General features: G+C 32.8%; 2 protein-coding genes across 3 annotated transcripts; both read right to left on the reverse strand.

Annotated features, from left to right (window-relative positions):
• Positions 1-7,427: 7,427 nt before the first annotated feature.
• LOC110415277 (uncharacterized) lies at positions 7,428-9,569 on the reverse strand. The gene is made up of 2 exons (XM_021426872.2): positions 9,145-9,569; positions 7,428-8,136 (listed from the first exon to the last, which is right to left on the reverse strand). The coding sequence occupies exon 2, from the start codon at positions 8,086-8,088 to the stop codon at positions 7,675-7,677; it is 414 nt and encodes a 137-aa protein (XP_021282547.1). The 5' UTR covers positions 8,089-8,136; positions 9,145-9,569; the 3' UTR covers positions 7,428-7,674.
• Positions 9,570-12,587: 3,018 nt separating this feature from the next.
• LOC110415265 (transcription termination factor MTEF18, mitochondrial-like) lies at positions 12,588-15,311 on the reverse strand. Of its 2 annotated transcripts, XM_089783408.1 has the most exons (3): positions 15,171-15,300; positions 13,333-14,737; positions 12,591-13,072 (listed from the first exon to the last, which is right to left on the reverse strand). In XM_089783408.1, exons 2-3 carry the CDS (start codon positions 14,690-14,692, stop codon positions 13,017-13,019), a joined length of 1,416 nt encoding a protein of 471 aa, XP_089639534.1. In that variant the 5' UTR covers positions 14,693-14,737; positions 15,171-15,300; the 3' UTR covers positions 12,591-13,016. The 2 variants fall into 2 exon arrangements, with proteins under 2 accessions (XP_021282536.1, XP_089639534.1); XM_021426861.2 differs by having other exon boundaries at positions 12,588-13,072; positions 13,333-15,311.
• Positions 15,312-15,350: the final 39 nt, after the last annotated feature.

A 15,350-nucleotide genomic window follows, 5' to 3' on the forward strand; every position in this document is an offset into this window, starting at 1 on the left:
ATTATGTTGGTGATGGGTTTCACCTTTTGGAATGATTATATAATGATTATTTAATTGATTGAAATAAATGTGTTTGTTGGAGCTTATCGATATGAAAACCTGTAGCGAGTGGTAGAAGGCATTAGCCATTGTGCATAATGAGTGGCAACTTGAGTCGATAGAGGTAAATTCTTCAGACTTGTTAGATATTAGTAGTTAACGTAGTTTTACCCTTTGTTTAAATGGTTGTCAGCCATAAGCAACAAACCATTTGGATTAGTGTGATGACATTAGGAGATTTGGTTGTCCTTGGCTAAAGCTCCATAATTGATTGATTTAGTGTCTAATGTGTTGGATTTAGACTAAGATTATTGTTGAATTCATTATTGAATGATGATTTCCATCATAGTTATTGTCTATTTAATGTTTTAATGCTAATTACTTGATTATGGGTGATTAGTAGTTTTTGTTAAGGTCCTAATGAGTTCTAGGTTGAAAATGTGCATTCTATACGTAATCTATTGATACATGGCACCAATATATCTATAAATTCAACATGGAATTGATGGGTTGGCATTCTATTTCAAATCTATAAATACATTGCAGCAATGTATTGATAGACAGGATAATCTATCGATACATGGGCTAATATATCGATAGATCAAGCTTATTTTAAAACTATAATGTTTTCAAAGGCTTTTCTAAAGAGGAAAATAAGTTTGTTTTAGAACTAAATCTTTAATAACCTCATTTTATGTTTCAAATACTCTTCAATTGACATTTAACCCAATTTTATCTAACTTTCTTGAATTGAGTTCCAAACTTTAAATATTTTTTGAAATTTATGAGTTGTTTTATAAACTATGTTTTATGAAAACATTTTATCTATCCTTGTTCCATTTGAAAGATATCGAATAGGAGGTTACGATAAACATACGTTTCTCGAGTCATTTGAAAGAAAATAGACTTGGAAACATGAGATGATTTGATCCATGTTCTGTTTGAAAGATAACAGGGCTAAAGACCATGGGAATATTTGATACACTTGATAAAGCGGGTTTGTCCTACAATGACACTTGGAAAAACGAGACTTGAATTATGGTTCACCTGTAAACGCGGATGTTGATTTATGATTACACCTGGAAAGATGGGTTTTGCAAAACATTGGTTAACTGTTAATTTGCATATTTCTGAAAGTGTATTTTGTTAAATACTCTTTCTCTATTTGCTTGTTCCCTCCCTCTGTATTTGGTCATGGAGTTATTTATAACTCACATATGTAAGATACATTTGTTACTTCAGATCAGTAGATTATTTGGCTCGTTGTCCTTGGACCTACTTCTACAGTCAATTTTGGTAGGTGATAATATGGCATCAAGTAAACGTTAACTCTTTTACTAAGTCGTACTCTGCTAGGTTTGGTTTGATGGTCCAGTCCTTTATATTTGACTATTATAGATTATAACTTGTTTATATCTTGTGTATGAATCTTTGGTGATGATTCCTATGAGGTACATACGGTTGTTGGTTTATTTGTCAAACTTTAGGCTTGTATGGGTTAAGAGGGTAACTCCCATCATCGATACCATTCCAGTAGTCATGACTTTGGATTTGGGTCATGATAACCTCAACTTTAGCATATATCTTCTATCTTGGCAGCACTCCAATTTCATGGAGTTCCAAAAAGCAAAACACAATAGGAAGGCCATCTATAGAAGCTGAGTATAGGACAATTGCTACAACAGTCTCAAAAACAACTTGGTTTCAATTAGAGGCGGAGCTAGGCTAACTTTTGTTGGGGGATAAAGACGAAGAGGAATAAAAATTAACAATTTTTTAAACTAATACATTGAACTTAACCATTAATAAAAAATTCATTATAGATAATAATTTTATATAATATGTAAATAAAAAAGAACAAAAAAAATATTTACAATAATCGTTTAAGAAAGTTTGCTCAACGAAGTTTCTTGTATTCAAATTCATCAATTATTCACTTTATACTGAAAAGGTTAGCAATGTCTTTCTCAATATCAATAACTAAATTATCTGAAAGTATTTGAATGATTTGTATTTTTTTTTTTAAGAATTTGTCAATTATTTTCAACTTACTCATGTTTTAAGCAAACTTGAAAATAAAAATAATACTGTCAACATCCAAAAGATTTTTATTTTATTTTTATTTAAACTTAAAATACTAAATATAAAACTATAACACATAAACATAAATGGTTAAATACAATATATAGAATTTCACACAATAATTAAATATAGAAATGGTTAAATAATATAAATTGAAAGAAAAAAATAAAAAAATTTTACCTTCTCTTAATTGCACATAATGGTGGTGAGTTGTCTTTTTTTTTTTTTCATAAATCTTTTTTGAAAAATAAAGTGTGTTTCATGAGTTACAGATAAGAGAGTAAAGTAAAAATAAAAAAACAAAAAAGAAGAGAGAAAAAAAGAGAGAGAAAGAGGTGTGAAGAAACTTAAGAGTTGGAGTAAAGTTGAATAGTGATTGTGAAGTCATTTTATTATTTTTATTTATATTAATTATTAAATAAAAAAATTATTTTGAAAATATATTAAAAAATATATAATAAATAATTTTTTAAAAAAATTTTGAAGGTCACGGCCTCATAAATATACCACCCTCCATCTATGATTAAAAGAATTATATAATAAATAAATAATTTTAAAAATTTTAGAGACACCATGACCCTGGTTTCAATCTATACTCTATGAACTTCATGACCCTGGTTTCAATCTATTCTGTTTGAACTTCAGTTCTAACTACCATCCTCTCCAATTGTCTTCTGTGACAACTTAAGTGCAGTAGATACTTGTGCCAATCCAATCTTCACACCTGAAGCACTTAACACTTGACTACTTCTTTGTTAGGGAAAAAGTGAGTCGACGGCAACTTGAAGTTCAACATATCTCCACCTAGCAAATGCACTCACAAAACCATCGTCCAAGTCTAGATTCCACTATCCACTATCCAAGATTGGTGTGTCAAATGGATCACTAATCTTTCGGGGGGCATATTAAAGACAAAAGCAGCATCATCATCAAATAAACTTAATCAAGACGAAGAGCTGACCGAGTCAGCAAAACAAGAAGTAGATAATAAAGATCAGCCTTGCAGTAGATTAAGATTGACACTTAGAACATGACCAGGTGAAGATTGTAGGTTGCAACATGAATCTATAATTTCAATTTGTATTCATCTTGTAAACTTATCCTATCATTTAACAGGCTTGTACTCTTTTACAATAGATTCACATCAATAAGAAGCAACATGACATCCTTCTCCATTGAAACACTTCTATCTAATGAAATTCTTATTATCTAGTGAAATTCTCTTACATAAAAGTAAACTTTTAAGCGTCAACTCTAAGCATGCATGTGGCATGAGTGTTACTATAAATATCTATAAAAAAATTTTCAACTTTAGTCTAACCGGCTGGAAAGGAAAATTTTGGGTTTTGGTACAATGGGATATCTTTGCATTACAGCTATAGCAAAATTATTTATGTTCCCCTTTTCATTATATAATAAGACACATGTTTATTTTCTAAAAGAGAAAAGATATAATGATACCCTTTTTCTTTCTATTTCTTTAAGGGGTCACTGGGACATGCAGGGTAGGGCAAAGGATTAGTCATTTGATACAGTTCCAGCAAATAACTTGTTCAATTTCGTTATTTATTATCCCAAGTTAGTTACCAAAAAGTACTTAAAGAGTGTCTTTGGATTAGAGTTGGATCCTTCTAAGGGCCATGCCATCAATCTGAGCCCAAAATCTCGGCCTGCTTTGGATTTGGTTTAGGCTAAGACTTTTGATTACTGTTATGAACGGTCCACCAATTATTACTATAGAAAAATGTTTTTAAATATATAGTATATACATAAGAATATATAAATATCAATATAAATAAAATTTAAATTACTATAATCTGCATCTATCTGTGATATTTATATCTACAATATATATGATAGTCGAATATTAAAAAAATATATTTATTTAATATATTTATTGAATATATGAAAATTATCAAATTTATTTAATATATTTTTAAACTATCATTTCAAATATTTTTCATTATTAGTATTAATATTTATCTAATTTGTAAGTATATAAAAATTCTAATTTTATCTAATAAGTTTCGTTAAAAATATCTTTTTATTATAAATATTAATAAAAATTTATCCAATTTGTAAATAAGAATTCTATTTGTATAGAAAGATATTCATTAAGTCTTGAATAATTTATGAATTAATATTACAAAATTTTCAATTATTTATTATTGATACATTAATTATCATTATATATAATTGTCTTACAATTATAACTGCCTTTTATTTATGAATAATCAACTTTACATTTTAAAAACATTTATAGTACTTTTAATATAATTATAATTTAAAATAAATGTAAAAAAAAATAAGTATTCACTTACAAAACACTTGTCGATAAAAATTAGTATTAATAAAAGTTATGGCTCAAGGGACGGATTATGCTGGGCTTAATTAATAGTTAATTAATTAATGTCCATGCAGGCTTATTGGAATGAGGATGGTGTATATAGTGGAAGACGGTTTGAATGAGGGCTGAAAGACATGATAAGAACGTGGCATTGTTGCATTCTATTATGAAGTCGTATTAGGCACTCATGTACAATTGGCCACTGATCAACAAATAATTGAAGCTTGGTGGCAATGCCGAAGTCGGCCATGAAAATGGGGCTTGACCACCATGCCTTTGGACCCATCATGCTTTTCCAACAGGACCATCTCATTGATTGGCCTCTATATCTTATCCCATAATCTACTCAACAATCACGCAATGTTAAGACATTTCCATATTTAGAACTTCAAATTGATTGTTATTTTTTACATTTTTAATTTAAAATAGCCCTTATAATACAAGCATAGGCCCTTGTGCACATACATACACAATATGCACATAGACACATATTAAAATATACATACATGCGTACAAGAATATGCATCCTAAGTATTGATGCAAGTGGATAAGCCAGCGCAGCAATTCTTTTCAGTAGTGTGATTAAAAATAAAAATAAAAGACAAACCAACATAGATGCAGGTACTCATGCAGGAAAATCATACAGTAACTTAGTTGTCTTCTCCATAAATTCACTATTATACATGTTGCATCGAGGGAAGGCTTCAGAAGGCAAACAGATAAGCAGGCATGTTCTGTTCACTGAGTCGAGCTTCATGTGATTCTATACAATTTTTGATTGTTTTAGCTAGCAATGAAAAGCACAGGGCACAGTGACCAACAGGGAAGAAAAGTAAAAGGAAACTGCTGTTCATATGCAGAACTGATTCTATTCAGAGAGAAATACTGAAGAGTTCAAAAACAGGATCAGCTTGTAAACGTCAGAACGTAAGGGTTTACCTTTGGAGTTAGTTTTATTTATACACCATGACATTATTTGTCTTTGTGCTTTCAGATTCAGACAATTTAGTCCCAGCAGCAATGCTCCTTGGGGCTCACACAAAATTCCGTGCTTCTATGATGGAAACAAAACATTCAGTGAGAATAGCAAGACATCTGAGTGAACAATTTATAGTGATGTCCTGTTAGCACCAGTCACCAGAAATTTCAGTGAACAAATTAAAGCAAGCTGGTCAAGTTCGCCACAAAGTATCCTTGGTTGGCTGCGGGATTCCGGCCTGTTACCTTTTTGAAAGTTGTACCTAGAGTCAACCCATATATGATACTCCTTTATAATGTCTCCCGAAGAAGGTAACCAGTGGTCTTTAATGCACCATTCTCAATATTTCCTATGCCTAGGCCACTATCAGTACATCTCAAGTAGTCAAGTTTTTGAAAAAGAGATACTACAAATTTCATATCATCACCTTTTAGCAGGCTACCTATTCTATATGAACCTTCCCACTTAGGCCATGTCTACCGCACCAGACCACAGCCATGGATCCCTGTCAGATGCATACACATTCTATTTCATGTAAGCATTCAACGTTAGCTTCACATGAACATTTGGATTTAAGAGTTCCAACAAATCATTTGAACCATTTCTTCCTGTTCTCTAGGAAAAATCCACCATCAATAAAATTGAACACAAATGTGCTACTCCACAAAGCAAACTAAACAACGAACAGCAAAGCAGGAAAATTTCCTTTTTCTTTCAGGAAGAAGCGAACTGCTGTCTTTGAATAATTAGTCATGCAACACAAAACAACTTTAATTGTTGCTGACACATTGCAATTATCTCACAAGTTGAATCTCACACACTTGCCCCAGTCCCCAGACAAGGAAACAGAATTATTAAACAGGTTGGTCGGTCTAGTTATGGCAGGTGGCTTTAGTTAATTAAGCATTGAGGATCTATCCACTGACCAGCCCATCTGAGACCTTGACAGCACCCAACACAAAGCCAAACTGATTCAGAACAAAAAAGCAGGGTTTTATTCATGGCAACAAATATTTTTTTATGTAGATTTAACATTTATCACAAATACATTTTATGTTCTTCAATACAGGTAATAGTAAAGCTATAGGTATTATTCAGGATGTTTGATCAAAGATCAAACATTTCCATAAGATTTCAGTCATAATCCATAAAGCTGACTTTCCCTTTCTGCCATCAGCTGAAGCAAAGTAAACCAAGCAAATATGCAAAATGGATGAAAAACCAAAATGATGTAATGCAGACTGGAGATGAGTGAATAAGCAGATATATTTACTACATGCATGCTATGCAGTTTCCACTAAGGATGACTATGGCCTGATTTATATGTAAGAGATATTTTCCATCAGTATGTCAAACTAATGAGATTAATCATTACAACTATGGACAACAACCAATAGATAGCTTGCACTGAAAGGGCTTAGAAGAAGAGAAAAAAGAAAATGCACAGCACCCTGTTAATAAACTGATATTCTTTACCAAAACGCAGAAAAGAATCTTACAATATATGTAAAATAAAAACCGTTTACTGTTAAGAAACAAACCTTCAGCAGCCATTTCAACCATTTTTGCATAAGTAACTCACAAAATCTGGCATTCCTTTTAGAAATGCCACCTGCTAAAGCTTTAGTTCATCATCATACACATTCACATTTAGTCCACCTGTTTCCAGCTTCAAGACTTCATTTTCTATCGCTGACACTAGAACTGCATCAAGGCCTTCTCCTTGTATGCAAAAGAAAAAAAGAGAAACGAAATATCCTGCAGCAAACTCTGCTTCCTAGAATTAAAATAATTAGCAACATCTTCAAACCTCTGTTACATCATATATATCTAGGTCTCATGAAAGAAATTCAGAATATAGATATAAGAATGATGGTTAGTTATGCAGAGCCGACCAAAAATGAACTTAATAAACCTAATAATAAGATAAAATTCAAGTGTTAACAAGATCTCTCATGGTAAAATGCTGCAAACAAAAGATTAGGAAAATGATTTTTTTAATTTGTGGTAAAACCATGGAGTATTACAACCACGCACTGCAAACTTATCCAAAAAGCCCCCAACCAAAATTATCCATTACTGAATGGAATTCAGAAACTACAAAAAGAAAAAAAAAGAAAAGAAAGAAATATCTGAATCCATACATAAGCAGACAAGCATTACTTTCAGGATGATTTATCAGGTATGAAAAAAAAGATAAAGTCCATGCTGATGGTTATCTGGAACCTCACTTGCACTCAACAACAGCTTCAGCAGCCCGTCGAGGCTTGTTTTTACGCCTGCTACCATTTTGTCGATATCCAACAGATTTAGTTGAATCATCAGTGTTTACCTTTGTTGTAATACCATTTTCTTTCTTGACTGAATCTATGCTTTCTTTTGCCTGCATTGACCTTTTCCTCTTCCTTCCATTCTCTGTGGCAACCTGATTTTTCATATCCTTAATAGGAATAGAACCTTTAACATCTTCACCATCTTCTTCTGTTTTCTCCACTTCATCTTCCTCAATATCATCCTTCAATTGCTTTTGTGGCCTTCCTCTTCTCCTATATGCTGGAATTTTTTCATCTTCACCACTTCCGGGATCTTCACGAGAAGAAACAACAGTCTGCTTCTTTGCTTTTCCTCTACCTCTTCTCATGGTACAAGAACCACTTTCAAAACAATTTCAAACAACTGAAGAAGGTTTCTGCAAAGACAAAAAGATAGATTCAGTCCAAAAAATCAACATTATATAACAAATGAATTATGACAATAAGATGAATAGCCGATATTAGTAAGTGAGAAAAGAAAAAGAAATGGCACACTTCATTTTCCAAAAACCAATTAAAGATTAAGAGAAATACAAATCATGCAAACCGTAAAATTGAGTATACCATCAGATGACATGCATAAATCAAATAGAAAGGCAGAGCCTGGAAACAAGAGGCAGGATAAAATAAATGATAACCTTCATGCAATCATTCCATCATTACAATAAAAATATCCACCCCTTCTTACCTTAGTTTTGTTGCAAACAATCTAACAACAGTAATTGCAAGTTTATATATTTTCATCCAACTGCAGGTTTTGCTCTTTTTTAATTACTAAGTAATGCATTTTCATTTTTTAATTCCTCTTCTTTTCCTACATTTTCTGGGAATATATCAGAGCATAAAAAACTCAATCAGGTAGTTCATGAAGACATAAATCATTAAATAGATATAGAACAAAACAATTAACAAGATTCAAGCCAGATCAACCTATTCTCAAACTGTATTTAACCTGACAAATGCACAAGAACAAACTCCAAATCCAAAAAACCATAAACCAAACAACAACAAATCCATGCAATCTTCAACTTTGAGTAACCAACTAAGAATAGAGGAAATCCAAATCATTACAAAAGCCATAACCCCAAAATGTTCATGTTATTTACCTTCCAATATAAAACTCACATCATCTATGGTATATTAACCTAAGGCCAGGAGTAAACCAAAAACTTTTCATATTCCGAAGTCCTAAGAGATATGAATCTATGATCCAAAATAGCAATATATATTCTTCATTTCCTATAATTACAGCACCAAACAAAGCATAAACTTCTCAAAAACCAATACAATATAAAGAAATATATACATACATAACTCTTTATCTTCTTTTCTATAGAGAACTTTATTATCTATAAAGAAAAATCAAAAAAATATGTGAAGCTGACCTTAAAACATTCATCAATATTCTGAAGCTTTGACACAAATCCCATTTTTCAGAATCTCATTATACCAATGAAGAAAGCTACCTAAAACCCAAAGAATAAAGCTGGGTTTTGTTTTTGTTTCTTTCAATGGTTTTTCAAGAGTGAAGCTAACAAAGAACAAGGAAAGTTTTTTTTTTTTTTTTGAAAACTATGATCTGAATGAGAAACAAAGAAAGCCCAGATCAGCTAATATGGTCTAAGTTAAAAGGAAACATCAAACAAAAGCATAATGAGATTTTACTGAGCTAAGCCAATGAGCAGGGAGGCAGAGCTGAGAAAAGAGAAGAGAATAGAATAGGAAGGGAGAGGTTAAGAAGCAATGGCAAGAGAAAGTGTGAAAAGGATTTTCCTTCTCTTTTTCTCTTTGGTGTGTTTTAGAAGAGTAGAACAAAATATTTTGTAGGGTAAAAAACTTAAGTAGCAAAAACTAAGAGAGTGTGCTCACTGGTCAAGAACAATGTGTGAACCATTCAGATCATCATCGCAAGTTTGACTATGTGTTTGAGTGGCTTTATGGACACGTGGACGGTGATTACCCCATAACATAAGAACAAGCCTTAGGACACAGGATTTTTCCATAGTTGGATACAGATTCTGTGAGCTGAGACTTGATTTCAATCATACGCGCACGCAACAGCGTGGCGGTTCCAAATGGTAAAACTTAAAGGCGCGTGGGAATGACCCTCTTTTACATACAGTGTGTTTAGGTCAGATCCCAGAGCCCTTTATTTTTTTAATATATATATTTTTTTGGTTTGAAAATTGGCTCCTCATTTATTCAGTTCAGCTTATTCAAGTGAAAGGGTAGGCAAGTATCCAGTGACATGACCTGAAATCTCCATCTTTAGCCCTAATTTTGGGATTGTTTTGAGGGTATAATCGTCATTGGGTGATCTTCAAAACTCCAAAAAACTTAAAAAAAATATTAATGGAGAGGATATATGAGAAATGTCTGTATCTGATGAACTGGATCAGCCTTTGCGGTTGAAGGGTGTTTTTCACACTTGATTACAAGATAAAGAGGGTTTTAAATAAATAATAAATATAGCATCATTATCAAAGCCGAAGGGGGGATAATTTGGGGTTAGAGATTTCATGTTTTGTTTCCAAGTTCCAACATTGTGCAGTGTTCCTCATTGAGATGATGGAACTTTGTTCTTCGGAATTGTTGGGGGACTTGGGGTTGATGAAATATTACCAGTAATTAACATGATAATATTAACAGAGTTGGTTGTTTAATCAACTCACCTTGAAATTTATACCAAATTCAGCCTCACCATATCAAAAGTAGTTGATGTAGTCTTTTGTGTGGTTGTGAAATCTGAAAAATCTAGTCTTCAAGATAACAAAAAGAGGCCACTCCCCCAACTCCCAACAACAATCAACCAATTCCAATTCTATTGGCTCATAGGTAATCTTCTAAAAAGAGATAACAAAAATATAATAAATTTTGAATTGTTTGATTAGATGCGGTGAATGATGGGTTCTTTTTTTTTATTTTTCAAATTATTTCGAATTTTAAGAGTTTTGAACTTGAATATTTTTGGGGTTTAAATCGTTTTTTTGAATCTGAGTACCTAATGTCGATTTCTTTAAGAGATTTAAATTTTGAAATAAATTAGGGTTAGTTTTCTTTACGATGTTACAAAATTTTGTTCTATTTTATTCCATTAATTGTTTAGTTATTTATTAAAATTATTTACTAGATTGTATTCTCCATCATTATCTTGAGTTAAGCATCTTTATTTTTCTTCTATAATAGTTAATCTTCATCTTCATTAATCCATTTACCATTTCAGTTGCTTTCATTTTTGTTTCTTTATAAATTAAGTTTAAAGAAACTTTTGATAAATTCTAGATTCTATAGTTTTGAATTGTATTCTTCATTTTGATATTTTTTTTTTGGCTTTTTATATAGAACCCATGAAGCTTTCGTGTAAGTTTTTTAGTTTTCTTTCTTTTGTCTTTATTTTATTTAAGTGTTGGGTTATATTTTTCTGCTATCAACTGCACACTACTTGCTCCTTTCTTGATGTTGTATCGATTATTTATATATTACATGTTACTTATTTCATCTCATATTCATCATACAAGCTTTATTGATGATAAATTAGTATGATTTCATTTTATATTTTTTTGATTTGGAGGTTTGCTTAAATTTTTTTGCAGTCCTTTTATAAGGTTTAACTAAGTTAATATTTCAATATTTATGTGAATTATATATGATTCCATTATGATAGAGAGGCCATATTAGCTTCCTGGAAAGTGCTTACTAAAAGGACATCTTTTAAATCATTTTCATAGATGATATGAAGAAGTATTGAGTATTGGGAGAGAGAGAGAGAGAGTTGAAGAGCCCTCAATTTTGTTTCCAGTTTACTAAAATGTTTACATGATTGGACAAGAATTGAATATGTTTTAGCTGATTTTGCAGAACTTGCTGTACAGATTTAGCATTTATAGTGCATGCTTTTAGTTGGAAACAAAGTAACTGTGTAAAATATTTTAAATTGAATATGGAGTGTTGACGGCAAAATTTTACTGCCATTACTACCATTCCCCCAAAAGAAAGCAAAAGAGGAAAAGAAACAGCAGCCCAGTGCAGGCAGAAAGGTTATTTCACGCGTTTGCTTCAACAGTTTCATTAATGTTACTCTGCAACATACTTTGAAAGAGAAATGGTTCATACGTAGCATATCCACACATGCTGGAACGCTTGTTTCAGTTAACCATCTGCTCTGCAAAGCTCACTATGCTACAGATAATTCCCTAGCCTCTCTTACCTTTGCTGATGTCAATACCTAAAAAGAGGTTCCAACTAAGATGTTAGTCACTTTGCATTGTTTTGAAAGAAGTTTATGGCCAACATTCCTAGCTTGTCTTTCCAACATTTCACTGATAATCGATGATGTTTTGATTGAAATCAAAGTTCCTTCAGTCTCTAAGGTCAATAAACTGCTTAAACTTGATGATAACTATGTATATTATCTAAACTCCCTGGAAGGCATCCATGGAGTAATATAATATGCATTCCACTGGTTTTCATCAAGGCAGAACTCCAATGTATATCTGTAGAACCAGAACCTCTTCATTAAGACCTTTAACACAAAATCCACATAATTAGTGAGCTTTACTTAATAATTTTGCTTTTCCTATTCATTTTAGTATATTTGGTTTTAGTAAATATCCTTTCATTTTTAATATATTCTACATCCTTTGCTACATGCTTACCTACCTTCTGGTACAGGTAACATAGTTACCTCTTCTCTTATATGCCTCTTTAGGCTTTATCATTTTCTTGGATACTTCAGTTCCTTTCAGCATCAAATTGTCAAATGTTAATAACAATACAACAAGTGAAGTGAAATGAAGATTGATATGGTTATACATAGATACGATCATTAGTTTTACATATGATCAATTATAATTTATATAATCTAAAATGAGGAATCCAGACTAGGATAGAAAATCATTCTCGTTCTTCTTCTAATTTGTGAGTAAGCAATCTATGATAAACCTCTCCTCTTGTTCTATGCCTAGAGGTAAACGTCAAGACCTTCAACTATATGTGAGATAATGGATCACTGCCAACTATATAGCATAAACAAATTACTGTGTTAATGTGGAGAAGTTTCACAAGGGTTACAGAGATGACTAAACAAATTGTTTAACTCATTTTACAGAATAAAAAGAAAAAATTAGCTGTCTAGGGTGGAGAAACTGCCATTATCAACAGGGTGTGGTAGAAATTTCATCTCAAAAACTTTAGTGTACTTATGCCAACCAGCTATTGAAGAAATAAAAAGTTACAGCAGGAAATAGTCACAGTAGTATCATGATGGCCTCACTTTGAAGTCAATGGTTATAAACACTGCACATGGTTGTCTAGCTGTTGAACCAACAAAAGGATAAAGTAAGGACAGAATCTAAAAATTTATTACCTGATGCAAATCAATTTTGCAAAATAGGTTAATGGAAGTTGAAGAAAACTGGCTTCACTGTACTATGTGTAAGCTAGGCAAAGTTTTTGCATTTTAGAAGAAACAGAATGAAGTATCCTCAGACAATTGTGGTGGCAAGTTGCAAGGCATAACCTAGAAAAGTACAATAAATAGGCAAATGATATCATTTATTCAGGCAAAAATTTACCTTTTAAATCCTGCCAAACTTGAGGGCCACTAGGATGATGATTTACATATTGCCTCAGAAATAGTTTGTCCGAACATGCAACTAGAGTACTTAAGGCCAGGTCAGGCTCTGCTTTTCCCTGATCTCTGAGCCAGCTATACATTGCCAATCTAAGTCTGACCCTCTGTGTTGTATAGGAAAGATAAGAGGGGAACACCACTAAAGAGGATAAAGGGTAACCCAACTCATTCACTAGAATATCGATCTTTTTCTGGATGATATCTTTTGATTGATTTAGGATTTGTGGGGACACTCTGACCATTTCAGAAACATCTTTCTTATCTAAACCAGTATTCACAATAGAATCAAATCTCTCCTGAAGCTCCCCTCCCCTGCCTCTGAACGCCTTGAGTGCTTTCTTCATCATGTTAGGGTTTTCTCCATAACCCAAGTCTAACAAGAACTTCATCCTTAACCTTTGCGACTTTAAGTCCTCTCCTGAGTCTGGTAATCGCACAACTCTTTTTCCCATGACCCATTTACTCAATTCTTGGGGATTCTCCTGGATGTATTTACAAAGTCGCCTTTTTCCGACATTCAAGTTACCAAGTAAACTGTTAGTTTTCTTCAACATGATTGAACCAAGTAATAAGGGGTAAGAACACACAATTTTCCCGATCTCATTCACCTCCATCTCAATCTCATGAAGAAATAGAAAACATTTGATAAAATTTGAAACAAATTGCCCAACTTGGATTTCTGGAAACTGCAGAAACGTAGAAGATATCTGATCCAGTGGAGATCCAAATTTCAACAGGAATGCAATTAGTGAAAGCATCCTATACCCCGAACCCTCAAACAGAAGCCCTGGATGCTGGCTGATTAACCCATGTAACTCACTTCTGCAACCCATCTCACTAAAGAAGTTCAGAACACGAAGTATCATGCTCCAATTATAAGAATCATGCTCTGACAAATGCTCCTCAATCCAAGCATAATCAAATCCCACACTCCTCAAAATCTCTAATACCTTAATAAATTTCATATCTACATCACCAATCAAAAGATGAGGACTACAAACAATAACCTTTGCCATAAAAGACTGACTAAGCCCCAGTTCTTGATAAGCTTGAAGCTTTAATGGCAAAATTTCAAATTCATGTTGAAACACTTGAATTGCTTCCATATATATCTTACCAATCTTATTTCGATCAATCCCATAGTTGCACAAGACCCTATAATTCTCTAGCAACAAGCAATCATCACTCAAGAACATCAAATCCCTAGGAAGTAAAGGAGTATACTCACAAGGTTTCAATCCCAAACTCTCAAAGAAAGGTTCAAATTCATTAATGGGATGGTAACGCAGAAATCGAGTCATAGAACTTCCAACATCCTTTTCACTTTCAACCTTCTTCAAAAGCTTCTGCAAAAAATGAGGTGAGTTTTTGCTCATATTCTCTGCATCCGTAAAATGAATACTTCTAGTAGAATGCAAATATTCCAATAATGCAGCTTGAGCCTCTTTTAGAGTGGCACGAGGGATTCGCACAACATTTTCGCCATCAGAAAACATGGTTTTATCAGAATTTTCAGTTACAACTGATCTTTTTGTCCTATAAAGTCTAGGGTTTTGCCTTTGTGCAATGTGAAATGAACCCGTTTGGCAAAATTGGGGTTTTAGTTGGTTCTCAATAAAATAAGAAGAGACCCATTTGAGAATAGATGGTTTCTTAAACTTCCGCAAATGGGTCATGATTAGTTTGATCGTATATGAAGCCGAGTCAATAATAGCTAGAGAGACCACAGAAAAGATAAACTTCTGTAAAGCTGAAAAGGTTCAAGTTTTGGTGTTTTACCTGTGATTTGGGCTTCTTTGGTTTTCTTGTCTACTTGAGAAGTTTGGGGAGTACTGTTTGATAGTTCGTTGTTTGTTTATACTTCTTCAACTGATACAATGCCAGCCATGATGTAGTTTCACTGAGCCTCACTAAATTTCTGACTCCCCGGGAGGGTTTTAGGACGACGCAGGTTTATAG

The sequence above is a fragment of the Theobroma umbraticum genome, unplaced genomic scaffold (genome assembly GCF_002168275.2).
Source record: "Theobroma umbraticum cultivar Fairchild unplaced genomic scaffold, ASM216827v3 scaffold_147.0, whole genome shotgun sequence".
In the NCBI taxonomy this organism is placed as follows: domain Eukaryota; kingdom Viridiplantae; phylum Streptophyta; class Magnoliopsida; order Malvales; family Malvaceae; genus Theobroma; species Theobroma umbraticum.